Below are 14384 nucleotides of genomic sequence, written 5' to 3'. Positions count from 1 at the left end.
TAACTGGCCAGTTGGAGTTTGTATGCAAATGAGCTCCGCCCTCTTTGTGCTTTCACGCGATTTGATTGGCTCTTGTAGTGCTAATATATGCAAATATCAGCATTACAAGAGCCAATCAAACCGCGTGAAAGCACAAAGCGGGCGGGGCTCATTTGCATACAAACTCCAGATTTCACTGGTCGGTTAAATATTTAGCTAGGCCTAAATGTTAAATCTTGGAACTAGATTTATAAATTATATCGGACACATTAAAAAAAAATATATATAAATCTCAAATCACAACATTTATAAATCTGGGGAAAAAATACAAGATTTAAGTTAAATATATATATATTTTTTGCATTTCTATCTCAATGTATTTTTAATGTCCGTGGCGTTTTCTACCAGTACAGAGGGGAAGAACACAAGACAGGACACAGTTTGAGAAAATTCGTTTGTTTTTTTTAATTCAACCATGATGTTCAGTTAACTTTTACAACAGTTTTATTAAAAAAAATGTATTTATTTTTTTATTATTGAATTGTTACATATAAACTACCGTTAAAATTGAGTTTTATTAAGCAGTTTCTTTAAACAAAATCCAACACAAAGTCCAATCGGAATTGCTCCGCCCAACGTTGCTCCAACACTGAAAGCAACCGCCGCCGCCACAACGGATCCCAGGATCACCCCTATAGTGCCCTGCACAAAGATGACGTAGCTGTTTAATGTGACGCTCACTCTGTGTGAACGGGGCAGCGATGACGTATTTATCATGACGACAGCCAGTGACGTGCAGGGGATATTAAAAGACAGGTACTCGTCTAGAAAAAAAGGGGCACTTTTCAAGCAGGGCAAGACTGAAAAAAGGGCATTTTTGGGGCATAAGGGCAGGAAGGCAGGGGCTTAAACCCAACCAATCACAACCCCCGACCCCCCCCTGCACGTCACTGAGCTGTGGACAAAAATTTTGCCTCACGTAGAATTTGAGGATTGAGATAATTAAATATATTATTATTATTTATTTCTTAGCTGACGCCCTTATCCAGGGCGACTTACAATTGTTACAAGATATCACATTATTTTTACATACAATTCCCCATTTATACAGTTGGGTTTTTACTGGATCAATCTAGGTAAAGTACCTTGCTCAAGGGTACAAGGGTCTTATTGTATGACTTGTATTGTAACACTTGAATGTATTTGTATTTGCTTGCGATTGTAAGTCGCCCTGGATAAGGGCGTCTGCTAAGAAATAAATAATAATAATAATAATAATAATAATAATAATAATAATAATAATAATAATACAGCAGCAGTGCCCCCCCACCTGGGATTGAACCCACGACCCTCCGGTCAAGAGCCCTAACCACTACTCCACACCGCTGCCCATATATATATATATGAACAATAATTTAGATGTTTTATTTAACACTTAAGTAAATAATTCATAGGCTGCAGGTGGCAGAGTATGAATTAACACTGTCAAACCCCGGATCCGCGAGAAACAAAAACGAAGCGAACCTGTCTCCCCACTGCAACGCCGTACCGCAGCTCCGTCACGAAATGCTCGCAGTTGTGTTCCGCTAAATCGTAGCGGTGCGTTTTTCCCACTTCCGCCTCGGCCAGTTGAACCATTTTCTGGGGACTGCGGTGCTTCCGGGTTGCGTCGTGCAGGTTGTTCACGCGCCACGGCTGCCCGGCAGCCACGACGTCAATCTTCTGCTTTTTAATTTTGACGTCAACCGGGATCACTGCGGCACTCTTATTATCTAAGAATAAAACACAAGATCTGAGCAAAAACATGTTTGAGTGCGTTGCCTTAGCCTGCATAATGACCATTGCTTTCAGGTATTTAATTAATCCTTCAGTTATCAGACGCTTTTCTCCAAAGCGACTCGCAGAGACTAGGAGAGTGAACTCTGCTTCATCAACAACTGCTGCTGCTGCTGCAGAGTCACTTCCAATAGGAGCTCGTTTGTTTTACGTCTCATCCGAAGGACGGAGCACAAGGAGGTGAAGTGACTTGCTCAGGGTCAGGCACGCACACGCACGCACGCACGCACGCACGCACGCACATCCACTTTAATGATGATTGCTTTTACAAACATCTGACATTGGACAGATCCATTCATTTTCCACAGGGCTTATGAAATGAACAACAGCGCATAACATTATAGGAGGCTGTGTGGGCCAGTGGTTAAAGAAAAGGGCTTGTAACCAGGAGGTCCCCGGTTCAAATCCCACCTCAACTCATTGTGTGATCCTGAGCAAGTCACTTCACCTCCTTGTGCTCCGTCTTTCGGGTGAGACGTAGTTGTAAGTGACTCTGCAGCTGATGCATAGTTCACACACCCTAGTCTCTGTAAGTCGCCTTGGATAAAGGCGCCTGCTAAATAAACTAATAATAATAATAATAATAATAATGATACAAAAAACAAATCACGTGGTGTTCATACCGGCAGGTGACAGGTGGACGACATAACCATCACCAACGTAGATCCCCCAATGGTAGAAGCCGACACGGTCAAACTCGATCAGGTCACCACGGCGAGGCTACACACACACACACACACACACACACACAAAACATCATCAACATGGGATTGTTAATATAGCTTTGTATCGGAATACAGACATTAGGAGATATATATATACACTTTCTAGAACCGAAGTCACAGTATTTTCTATCTTGCTCTTAATTGTATTTAGACTTGTACTGTGATTCTTGAAATGTATTTTTTGTTTACGATTGTAAGTCTGCTAAGAAATTAAAAATTATATATATATATATATATATATATATATATATATATATATATATATATATGCACAACACATGAATACCTGTTATAATGTTTATGAATCACATATACACAGACAGCATTGCAATATACCAATGAGGTGTCCAGTTAGAGACAACAGTATCTTTGTCCCAATTCTCAACTCTTGCTGGAGTTTGCTCATTTTCATCAGGAATATCATTCTGAACTAAAGAAAAATACTCCAAACGGACCCCAAACCAACTCAAGAGCGGACTTACCGTGTTACACGTCATCGTGGCGTGTCTGCTGCGGGACGATGTGAGAGCGGCAGGGTCTCGTGAATAAGCCTTGGTGAAGAGCGGACGCTTTTATATTCCCACGACACGCGTGTGCTGATCCGCGCAAGCGCCGATTCGCGCTTTTTTAAAAGAAATCTCTTCACAGATGAAACTGAAACTATCCCCAGAGAGCCTCTCATATCAGCCTGGAGGATATTGACAACCTGTTAGCAAAACAGAGTGAGTTTGAGTTTAGTTTAGTTTGAGTGATTTTTTTTTTAACACTTCACACCCTCGATAAATATCACAGTGCCAGTCTTGCTTAAATTATCTATAAAGAGATGCATTTGTATAATTTCTACAATTCTTTTAAAAATTTTAATTATTATTATTTTGGAGCTGCTTTATCGTGTCAATGCGATGGAAATGTAAGTTTAGCGGGTTGAACTTATGGTTCTTTTTATAAATAACTGGATCTAGCTCATGCAGAAGGCGTACGTTGCTGTTCTCGATGCAAGACTTTAATTCCTTCTCTTATAAAAGTGTGTTTTGGTTTGTTTTTTCAGATGGCACTTGCTCTGGGAATCCGATTCGTTGCTGGAATTCTTATTAAAAAGTGGCGGGAAAAGTAATAAGCGGGACATTCCAAATCTCAGCTGACAGAACAGGAGGATTAAAATGACTCATTAAATAATAATAATAATAATAATAATTATTATTATTATTATTATTTGTTTATTTAGCAGACGCCTTTATCCAAGGCGACTTACAGAGACTAGGGTGTGTGAACTATGCATCAGCTGCAGAGTCACTTACAACTACGTCTCACCTGAAAGACGGAGCACAAGGAGGTTCAGTGACTTGCTCAGAGTCACACAGTGAGTCAGTGGCTGAGGTGAACCGGGGACCTCCTGGTTACAAGCCCTTTTCTTTAACCACTGGACCACACAACCTCCTCAATAATAATAATAATAATAATAATAATAATAATAATAATAATAATAATAATAATAATAATAATAAATGACTACTTAATAATAAATACTAAGATACATGGATTGTTGCTGCTTTTGCTGAAGAAGCTCTACCTGTACGCATATTTTGATACTAGAACTTTGTGTGTAACTGCGCATGTCAAGATTTTTTGTTTTCACATAACATCTGTTTGCTGAAACACACACAACGCATTCAGAATAACATTTACAATGAATGAAACACTAATGTGATCGCAGTGCCATCTAGCGGCTGTCATATGTATTGCCGGCAATCATCCTAGTCGTCCAATCAAATTCAATCACCCTTGAAGACCGAGGCTTCACGTTTCTCACGCTCAGCGTTGAATACAGCATGAACAGCAGAAAGTGCAGCACCGAAATAAGTCCCTAGTGAAACAGCGACTACCTGCAGCAAACTAAATATGATTCCGAGAGAGAGAGAGAGAGAGAGAGAGAGAGAGAGAGAGAGAGAGAGAGAGAGAGAGAGAGAGAGAGAGAGAGAGCGGAATTCTCTATAGAGACGGAATCACACTGTTTTGATGGATTCATGTTTATCATGTCACATTTCCAGCAGTACGGTTTTAATCCACGTCGTCACGATGCTCCCCGGACAGAATCGCAGCCGCAATTAATTAATTTATTTATTTATTTATTTATTTATTTATTTATTTATTTATTCCGTTATTATTATTATTATTTATTTCTTAGCAGACGCCCTTATCCAGGGCGACTTACAATCGTAAGCAAATACATTTCAAGTGTTACAATACAAGTAATACAATAAGAGCAAGAAATACAATAACTTTTGTTCAAGTAAAGTACAAGTGTGACAAACCACAATTCAATAATACAGCAGATAATAGTGATAGTTACATCAGGATATGATTAAATAGTGATAGTTACATCAGGATGTGATTAAATACAAAATACTACAGGTTAAACACTTGGCAGATTACAGTATTCTGAAGTACAGGATTAAATGCAGTAAAATAGGGGGCAGATAAGAGCAAAATAAAGCACATTTACATGAAGGGTGATAGTGTCCCAGGATACAACAGAGGAGTTCTACAGGTGCAGTTTTCAGCAGACGGTTATTACAACATATCACATTACACTACATCACAATATCACATTACACTATATCACATTACACTATATGTCTCCCCAGTAATGTTGTTTGAAGCTGACACCCTGGGATCCTTCAAGAAGCTGCTTGATGAGATTCTGGGATCAATAAGCTACTAACAACCAAACGAGCAAAGATGGGCTGAATGGGGCCTCCTCTCGTTTGTAAACTTTCTTATGTTCTTAATATCACATTACACAATATCGCATTACACAATATCACATTACAAGTCATCACATTACAGATTAACGCAGTTACAAAGTCCAGTAAAATCAGCAGTAAATATAACCTAATTCAACTAAGAGAAATTTAAAAAAAATACAGTAAGCAATTACGTTTGAGAGCGATTTCGACTCAGAGCAATTAAACGTATAGTATATTAATTCAACCTGAAAAAAGAAACAAGGACCAGGGGTCACAAGCGGAGATTAGATAAAGGGACATTCAGAACAGAAAATAGGAGGCACTTTTTTTACACAGAGAATTGTGAGGGTCTGGAACCAACTCCCCAGTAATGTTGTTTGAAGCTGACACCCTGGGATCCTTCAAGAAGCTGCTTGATGAGATTCTGGGATCAATAAGCTACTAACAACCAAACGAGCAAGATGGGCCGAGTTTAAAATAAATCAATAAATAAATAATGTAAGGGTCCCGGAATTACGGGAGCAGTTGGCAAACCTTGTCCTAATTGTAGTCTATGATGAGGAAGTCGGGAGAGAATAATCGTCACCTGGGCGTTAGCGTCACTCTCGTGTTGCGTCTGTCCATTTACCAGAAGGGAGGGGGGAAAGGGGGGGTCGAGGAGGAAGCGTTAGAAATTACGGAACGCCGGTGGATTCCAGATTCAAGTCACAGCGACTCAGCACTTTCTTTCAACATCAAACAAACCGTCTCCCACAACAGTCCCGTGGTTGAATGTATTTCTGTTTTAGTTTTGAACGCCTTATGTTGTTATTTCTGCCGTGTGTTCCCCCCAATACAAACTTAAAAGCACAGCAAAGCGATCGTATTAGAGAGGTCTGGTAAAGCATAGGGAAGCATTGTAAAGCACAGAGAGGTCTGGTAAAGCATAGGGAAGCATTGTAAAGCACAGAGAGGTCTGATAAAGCATAGGGAAGCATTGTAAAGCACAGAGAGGTCTGGTAAAGCATAGGGAAGCATTGTAAAGCACAGAGAGGTCTGGTAAAGCATAGGGAAGCATTGTAAAGCACATAGAGGTGTGGTAAAGCATAGGGAAGCATTGTAAAGCACAAAGAGGTCTGGTAAAGCATAGGGAAGCATTGTAAAGCACAGAGAGGTCTGGTAAAGCATAGGGAAGCATTGTAAAACACAGAGAGGTCTGGTAAAGCATAGGGAAGCATTGTAAAGCACAGAGAGGTCTGGTAAAGCATAGGGAAGCATTGTGAAGCACAGAGAGGTCTGGTAAAGCATAGGGAAGCATTGTAAAGCACAGAGAGGTCTGGTAAAGCATAGGGAAGCATTGTAAAGCACAGAGAGGTGTGGTAAAGTATAAGGAAGCATTGTAAAGCACAGAGAGGTCTGGTAAAGCATAGGGAAGCATTGTAAAGCACAGAGAGGTCTGGTAAAGCATAGGGAAGCATTGTAAAGCACAGAGAGGTCTGGTAAAGCATAGGGAAGCATTGTAAAGCACAGAGAGGTCTGGTAAAGCATAGGGAAGCATTGTAAAGCACAGAGAGGTCTGGTAAAGCATAGGGAAGCATTGTAAAGCACAGAGAGGTCTGGTAAAGCATAGGGAAGCATTGTAAAGCACAGAGAGGTCTGGTAAAGCATAGGGAAGCATTGTAAAGCACAGAGAGGTCTGGTAGAGCATAGGGAAGCATTGTAAAGCACAGAGAGGTCTGGTAAAGCATAGGGAAGCATTGTAAAGCACAGAGAGGTCTGGTAAAGCATAGGGAAGCATTGTAAAGCACAGAGAGGTCTGGTAGAGCATAGGGAAGCATTGTAAAGCACAGAGAGGTCTGGTAAAGCACAGGGAAGCATTGTAAAGCACAGAGAGGTCTGGTAAAGCATAGGGAAGCATTGTAAAGCACAGAGAGGTGTGGTAAAGCATAGGGAAGCATTGTAAAGCGCTTTATACAATTCTGTGCATCAGATACATTTTGGGGAATACGTGCTTTAAAACAAAAACTGATTTACAAATCCAGCAAATGTTTCGAACCTTATAAACCCTGTTTAGTTGTATTTGTATCATATGTCTTTGTCTGGCCAACCTGTTTAACGAGTGAAAGTAAAGACAGACCGTTTTATTGTTTCTGTAAATTGAATCTGGTACCGCAAACAAAGTTACGTAATCAAAGAATTTGTAAACCGCAGAAATCATTTCCTATTGAGAAATTCAGCGTGTGGAGGGGGGCGGGGTCCAACGCCGAGTACACGCCCCTCTCCGTCCCCATAGCAACGGAGGCGGGGCGGCCGTGGCAACGCGAGTGAGCCAAACCAGTCTAGGAAACTGAGAACCAGTGTCCGCCAGTTTGGATCTAGCACCGCCGTTCAGAACGCAAACTGGAGCCCGCTGGGGAGCCGAAATGGCGCCGGTTTCACTAATAATCTGAGCCACTCCTTGTCGGTCGGTGCGACACAAACGCCCGTCTCTAAAATTCAAATTCAAATTGGCTTTATTGGCATGACAATAAAAATAATTGTGTTGCCAAAGCACACACACGGAATAACCGACTCAGATATACAGACAAAGAATTTTTTAAAATACTAAACAGTATCCCTCCTCCCTCTATATTAATATAGCAAACCGAATCCCTCCCTTCCCCTCTATATCAAACAGTACCCCCTTCCCTCTCTCTATTAAACAGTGCCCCCTTCCCCCCTCTCCATTAAACAGTGCCCCCTCCCCTCTCTATATTAAACAGCGCCCCCTTCCCCCTCTCCATTAAACAGCGCCCCCTTCCCCCTCTCTATTAAAAAGTGCCCCCTCCCCCCTCTATATTAAACAGCGCCCCCTTCCCCCTCTCTATTAAACAGTGCCCCCTCCCCCCTCTCCATTAAACAGCGCCCCCTTCCCCCTCTCTATTAAAAAGTGCCCCCTCCCCCCTCTATATTAAACAGCGCCCCCTTCCCCCTCTCTATTAAACAGTGCCCCCTCCCCTCTCTCTATTAAACAGTGCCCCCTTCCCCCCTCTCCATTAAACAGCGCCCCCTTCCCCCCTCTCTATTAAACAGCGCCCCCTTCCCCCTCTCTATTAAAAAGTGCCCCCTCCCCCCTCTCTATTAAACAGCGCCCCTTCCCCCTCTCTATTAAACAGCGCCCCTTCCCCCTCTATATTAAACAGTACCCCCTTCCCCCTCTCTATTAAAAAGTGCCCCTTCCCCCTCTATATTAAACAGTACCCCCTTCCCCCTCTCTATTAAAAAGTGCCCCCTCCCCCCTCTCTATTAAACAGCGCCCCTTCCCCCTCTATATTAAACAGTGCCCCCTTCCCCCTCTCTATTAAACAGTGCCCCCTTCCCCCTCTATATTAAAAAGTGCCCCCTTCCCCCCTCTCTATTAAACAGTGCCCCCCTCCCTCTATTAAACAGAATCTCTCCCTCCGTCCCTCCCTCTCTCTTTTCTCTCTCTAGTGTGACGTGTTCTCTCTCTCTCTCCTCTCTCCTCCCTCCTCCCTGTTCGAGGTTCAGTTCTCTCCTCTCTCCTCCCTCTCTCTCTCTCTCTCCTCTCTCCTCCCTTTCCGCGTTTCGAGTATTTAATCGCAAGCACCATGACTTTGACAACGCTCGCAAAAGGGAGGACGCAGTTTTTGTCGAGGTTCATCCACACAGCCGCCGTCTCAAACATGCCCATCAAGGTAGGATAACAGAAACCTATAAATAACTTTATTTTAAAAAGAACAAACACACAGTCAGATCAAATAAAGCGACGTCTAGCGCAACGACCTTGGTTATATGGAATCGTCGCATCGCGCTGCTTCTGGGAGTTTAATCAATCCTCGTGTAATTATAATAAATTAAATGCATTATTTGTATTGCACTAGCACAGCCACGGCGACTGCTGTATTAATTACAGAAACGCGGCGTCTGGCCAACTTTCCACACGCTTCAACTATCTAGTTACTGATCTACCTGATGCAGAATGAAAAGGGTTTTTTTGGGGGCTGGGCTGGGCTGGGCTGGGCTGGGCAGGGCGGGTGTACGCAAGTTTAAGATAACTAAAAATGTTTTTATCTATGTGCGTTGAATTGATGCTTTGTGCTGTATAACGTGTCTTTTAAAATTATTATTTTAGTAACGTGCAGTTTTATCAAACACTTTATTTACCTAAAGTTTAACCAGGTTCGTAATACGATAACATCGGAATAATAATAATAATAATAATAATAATAATAATAATAATAATAATAATAATAATAATAATAAATACGTCGTTAAACTTGTATGTTTTTGTTTTTCTTTGTTTTTTTCCTAGCTGGGACCGACCCCGAGAATTCACGAAACTTTTTCATAATAGTAACGTTTGTTTGTTTGTTTTTAAAAATACATTTAAAAAATAAATAAATAAATTCGGTCAGTCTTGGAGTAAAGGTGTGAAAAGCTTTTCATTTGTAAAAAAAACAAACCGAGATTCTAATTCGTAGAGAAAACAGCGTGTCATTTAGTCTGTGTGTGTGTGTGTCTGTCTCAGTATGTCTCTGTGTGTGTGTGTGTGTGTGTGTGTGTGTCTGTCTCAGTATGTCTCTGTGTGTGTGTGTGTGTCTGTCTGTCTGTCTCAGTATGTCTGTGTGTGTGTGTGTGTGTGTGTGTGTCTGTCTGTCTCAGTATGTCTGTGTGCGTGTGTGTCTGTCTGTCTGTCTGTCTCAGTATGTCTCTGTGTGTGTGTGTGTCTGTCTCAGTATGTCTGTGTGTGTGTCTGTCTGTCTGTCTGTCTGTCTCAGTATGTCTGTGTGCGTGCGTGTCTGTCTGTCTCAGTATGTCTGTCTGTCTGTCTGTCTGTCTCAGTATGTCTGTCTGTCTGTCTGTCTGTCTGTCTGTGTGTCTGTCTGTCTCAGTATGTCTGTCTGTCTGTCTGTCTGTCTGTCTCAGTATGTCTGTGTGCGTGCGTGTCTGTCTGTCTGTCTGTCTCTGTATGTCTGTGTGTGTGTGTGTCTGTCTGTCTCAGTATGTCTGTGTGTGTGTGTCTGTCTGTCTCAGTATGTCTCTGTGTGTGTGTGTCTGTCTGTCTCAGTGTGTCTGTGTGTGTGTGTGTGTGTGTGTGTGTCTCCCTCTCGGAGTGTGTCAGTAAGGGGTTAACTCCGCTGTGTTGCAGGTTGGTGAGAAGCTCCCCTCAGTGGAGGTGTACGAGGGGGACCCCGGTACCAAGCTCTCCATGGCTGACCTGTTCAAGGGGAAGAAGGGGATCCTGTTCGCAGTGCCTGGAGCCTTCACCCCGGGCTGCTCCAAGGTGAGAGAGAGAGTCTCCCCGCAGCTCTGCATTCCACACCAATTACACACCAATTACACACCAATTACACATCAATTACACACCAAGTACCTTTAAAGGGAGGGGCCAGTGATCCTGTTAATAAAGCTAATAAGAGGTGAGAGAATGGATTTTAAAGATGGTCAGCGCTCCTTTAAAAGGAGGGGCCAGCGATCCTGTTAATAAAGATAATCAGAGGTGAGAGAATGGATTTTAAAGATGGTCAGCGCTCCTTTAAAGGGAGGGGCCAGCGATCCTGTTAATAAAGCTAATAAGAGGTGAGAGAATGGATTTCATAACATTGAAAAGTCGCACTGATTTCAAAGTGTAGCAATAACAACACTAGCAGTGAGGACGCTGGTTGTCATGGTTTCCAGCAGCAGGAAGTTGTGGGCGTCCGTGTTGATCTCACAGAGTGATGTCATGTGATCTCTCTCACCGCGTCACGGAGAGGAGGAAGCTGTCGTTTCCGTCAAGGTCTCACTTCCCTCTGCGCGGGTTCACCTCCCAACGGTCTGATCTGAAGCAGTCTGGTGGAGCTGTATTGTAATGTAACGGTATTATGGTCTAGTGTAGCTGTATTGTATTGTAACGGTATTGTGGTCTAGTGTAGCTGTATTGTAATGTAACGGTATTGTGGTCTAGTGTAGCTGTATTGTATTGTAACGGTATTGTGGTCTAGTGTAGCTGTATTGTAATGTAACGGTATTGTGGTCTAGTGTAGCTGTATTGTAATGTAACGGTATTGTGGTCTAGTGTAGCTGTATTGTAATGTAACGGTATTGTGGTCTAGTGTAGCTGTATTGTAATGTAACGGTATTGTGGTCTAGTGTAGCTGTATTGTAATGTAACGGTATTGTGGTCTAGTGTAGCTGTATTGTAATGTAACGGTATTGTGGTCTAGTGTAGCTGTATTGTAATGTAACGGTATTGTGGTCTAGTGTAGCTGTATTGTAATGTAACGGTATTGTGGTCTAGTGTAGCTGTATTGTAATGTAACGGTATTGTGGTCTAGTGTAGCTGTATTGTAATGTAACGGTATTGTGGTCTAGTGTAGCTGTATTGTAATGTAACGGTATTGTGGTCTAGTGTAGCTGTATTGTAATGTAACGGTATTGTGGTCTAGTGTAGCTGTATTGTAATGTAACGGTATTGTGGTCTAGTGTAGCTGTATTGTAATGTAACGGTATTGTGGTCTAGTGTAGCTGTATTGTAATGTAACGGTATTGTGGTCTAGTGTAGCTGTATTGTAATGTAACGGTATTGTGATCTAGTGTAGCTGTATTGTAATGTAACGGTATTGTGGTCTAGTGTAGCTGTATTGTAATGTAATGGTATTGTGATCCAGTGTAGCTGTATTGTAATGTAACGGTATTGTGGTCTAGTGTAGCTGTATTGTAATGTAATGGTATTGTGGTCTAGTGTAGCTGTATTGTAATGTAATGGTATTGTGGTCTAGTGTAGCTGTATTGCACAGGCAAAGCAAGCTGAGCTTCCCGTTCAAAACAATAGAGATTTTATTTATTCATAGATTTTTCTTCTTCGTAACCCTGCACTGTGTAAGCGACCCGGCGCTAATGCAGGTGCATCTTGTAGGGCGTGTACCTCAGTGAAAGCAGCCAGGAGACGCGTTGTTAAGCAACGCGCTGGGGGGGGGGGGTGGGGTGGGGTGGGGTGGGGTGGAGGGTTGGTGGTGTGTGATTGCATCGCCATGGCAACACAGACGGGCGCGGAGAGCGAGGGAGTGGTTTTGTTTCCGTGGAGGAGAGCGTTTGAAATCGGAGTCTCAGAACAGTGACGGTGTGAATATATAGCCAGCTGTGTCTGTCCTGGGGGGGGATTTAAAAAACAAAAAAACAAACCCAGATTCATTCACCCCCCACTTCCTGCATGTCCGCCCTGACTCTCTCTCTCTCTCTCTCTCTCTCTCTCTTTCTCTCTCTCTTCTCTCTCTCTCTCTCTCTCTCTCTCTCTCTCTCTCTCTCTCTCTCTCTCTCTCTCTCTCTCTCTCTCTCTCTCTCTCTCTCTCTCTCGATTTCAGACTCACCTGCCCGGGTTTGTGAGTCAGGCTGCAGAGATGAAAGCGAAGGGGATTCAGGAAATCGCCTGCATCTCCATCAACGATGTGTTCGTCATGTCAGCCTGGGGGAAGGAGCACGGTGCGGAGGGGAAGGTGAGGGGGGGGAGGGGAGGGGAGGTGAGGAGGGGGGCGGGTCACAGTGCGAGGGGGGAGGGGGTTGCTTGTGTGATGCATTGTAAGATCACAGTTTAATGATAGTGTGTCTCTCTCTCCTCTCTCTCTCTCAGGTGAGAATGCTGGCCGACCCCACAGGAGCTTTCACTCAGGTGAGCGCCACGGAGTCACGATTCAAACTGAAATGCAAACATGAAAAAAATGAAAATACCTTTTTTATTTATTTAATATTTACAAAAAGCTAATTCTCTCTCTCTCTCTCTCTCTCCCTCTCCCTCTCTCTCTCTCCTCTGTCTCTCAGGCTGTGGATCTCGTGCTAGATAACGATCACCTCCTGGAAGTTTTGGGGAACAAGAGATCTCAGAGGTGATACAAGAAAAAAATATAAAATAAATCAACAAGCCCCTCCCCGCCCCTCCCCTCCCCTGTGTGTGTTTGGTGACTCACTCTCTCTCTTCCGCCCTCTCTCTCTCTCTCCCTCCCTCTCTCTCCCTCCCTCCCTCCCTCTCTCAGGTATGCCATGCTCATTCAGGACGGGGTTGTGAAGAAGCTCAACGTGGAGCCTGATGGCCACGGCCTCACCTGTAGCCTGTCCAGCAGCATGCTGTCACTGGTCTAGACTGGGAGACCAGCACGCAGACTGACCCCCAGACACACGCACGCACACACACACACAGACTGACTGACTCCCAGGCACGCACACACACACACACACACACACAGACTGACTCCCAGGCACGCACACACACACACACACACACACACACACACACAGACTGACTCCCAGACACACACACAAGCAAGCAGACAGACACTCGCTCACTGGAGCTCCCTGGGTGTTTTCTGTAGCTGCTGCTTCTTCATGAATACAGGCTGTGGAGTTGTCATGGTTGCTGCAGTTTTAAAATAAAATCATCTTCAGTGAGAACTGGAAACCTAAAAACAAAATGTGTCCATCTTTCATTATTATTATTAATATTATTATTATTGTTCGTGTGTTTCAGAGCTATTACCAGTCGAGTGATTTGTTCTGTTATTAGTAGGGTTGCTGTATTCTGACAAGACGCACAGTCTAGTTCATTATTATTATAAAGATTCATGATATTATTATAGTACAGATTCATTATTAGTTTATTTAGCAGACGCCTTTATCCAAGGCTTACAGAGACTAGGGTGTGTGAACTATGCATCAGCTGCAGAGTCACTTACAACTACGACTCCCCCGAAAGACGGAGCACAAGGAGGTGAAGTGACTTGCTCAGGGTCACACAATGAGTCAGTGGCTGAGGTGGGATTTGAACCGGGGACCTCCTGGTTACAAGCCCTTTTCTTTAACCACTGGACCACACAGCCTCCTTTCATGATATTATTATAAAGATTCATGATATTTATTATTATTATTATTATTATTATTATTATTATTATTATTATTATTATTATTATTATTATTATTATTATTATTCTGGTGGTTTCACTCCCGTCTCAGCCAGTATAAGATGAAGCTTGCTGTGTGTGTGGTTTATTATTATTATTATTATTATTATTATTATTATTATTATTATTATTATTATTATTATTATTATTATTATTATTATAAAGGTTCATGATCTTATTGTCATGTA

At 42.7% G+C, this 14384-nt stretch overlaps 2 protein-coding genes across 3 annotated transcripts; one reads left to right on the top strand and one right to left on the bottom strand.

Annotated features, from left to right (window-relative positions):
- Positions 1-440: 440 nt before the first annotated feature.
- On the bottom strand, positions 441-3216 carry LOC117968559 (phospholipase A and acyltransferase 2-like). Its single transcript, XM_059020373.1, has 4 exons — positions 3023-3216; positions 2439-2535; positions 1504-1751; positions 441-681 (listed from the first exon to the last, which is right to left on the bottom strand). Exons 1-4 carry the CDS (start codon positions 3035-3037, stop codon positions 541-543), a joined length of 501 nt encoding a protein of 166 aa, XP_058876356.1. The 5' UTR covers positions 3038-3216; the 3' UTR covers positions 441-540.
- A 5589-nt stretch (positions 3217-8805) lies between these two features.
- Positions 8806-13710, top strand: prdx5 (peroxiredoxin 5). 2 transcript variants are annotated; one of them, XM_059020375.1, is made up of 7 exons: positions 8806-8961; positions 10416-10550; positions 12610-12741; positions 12876-12914; positions 13064-13128; positions 13276-13403; positions 13478-13710. In XM_059020375.1, the coding sequence occupies exons 1-6, from the start codon at positions 8875-8877 to the stop codon at positions 13379-13381; spliced, it is 564 nt and encodes a 187-aa protein (XP_058876358.1). In that variant the 5' UTR covers positions 8806-8874; the 3' UTR covers positions 13382-13403; positions 13478-13710. The 2 variants fall into 2 exon arrangements, with proteins under 2 accessions (XP_058876358.1, XP_058876357.1); XM_059020374.1 differs by having other exon boundaries at positions 13276-13710.
- The last annotated feature ends 674 nt before the right edge of the window (positions 13711-14384 follow it).

Source organism: Acipenser ruthenus, unplaced genomic scaffold (assembly GCF_902713425.1).
Source record: "Acipenser ruthenus unplaced genomic scaffold, fAciRut3.2 maternal haplotype, whole genome shotgun sequence".
NCBI lineage: Eukaryota > Metazoa > Chordata > Actinopteri > Acipenseriformes > Acipenseridae > Acipenser > Acipenser ruthenus.
Note: the sequence above shows the minus strand (reverse complement) of the source record. Positions and strands in the feature narration are given on the sequence as shown.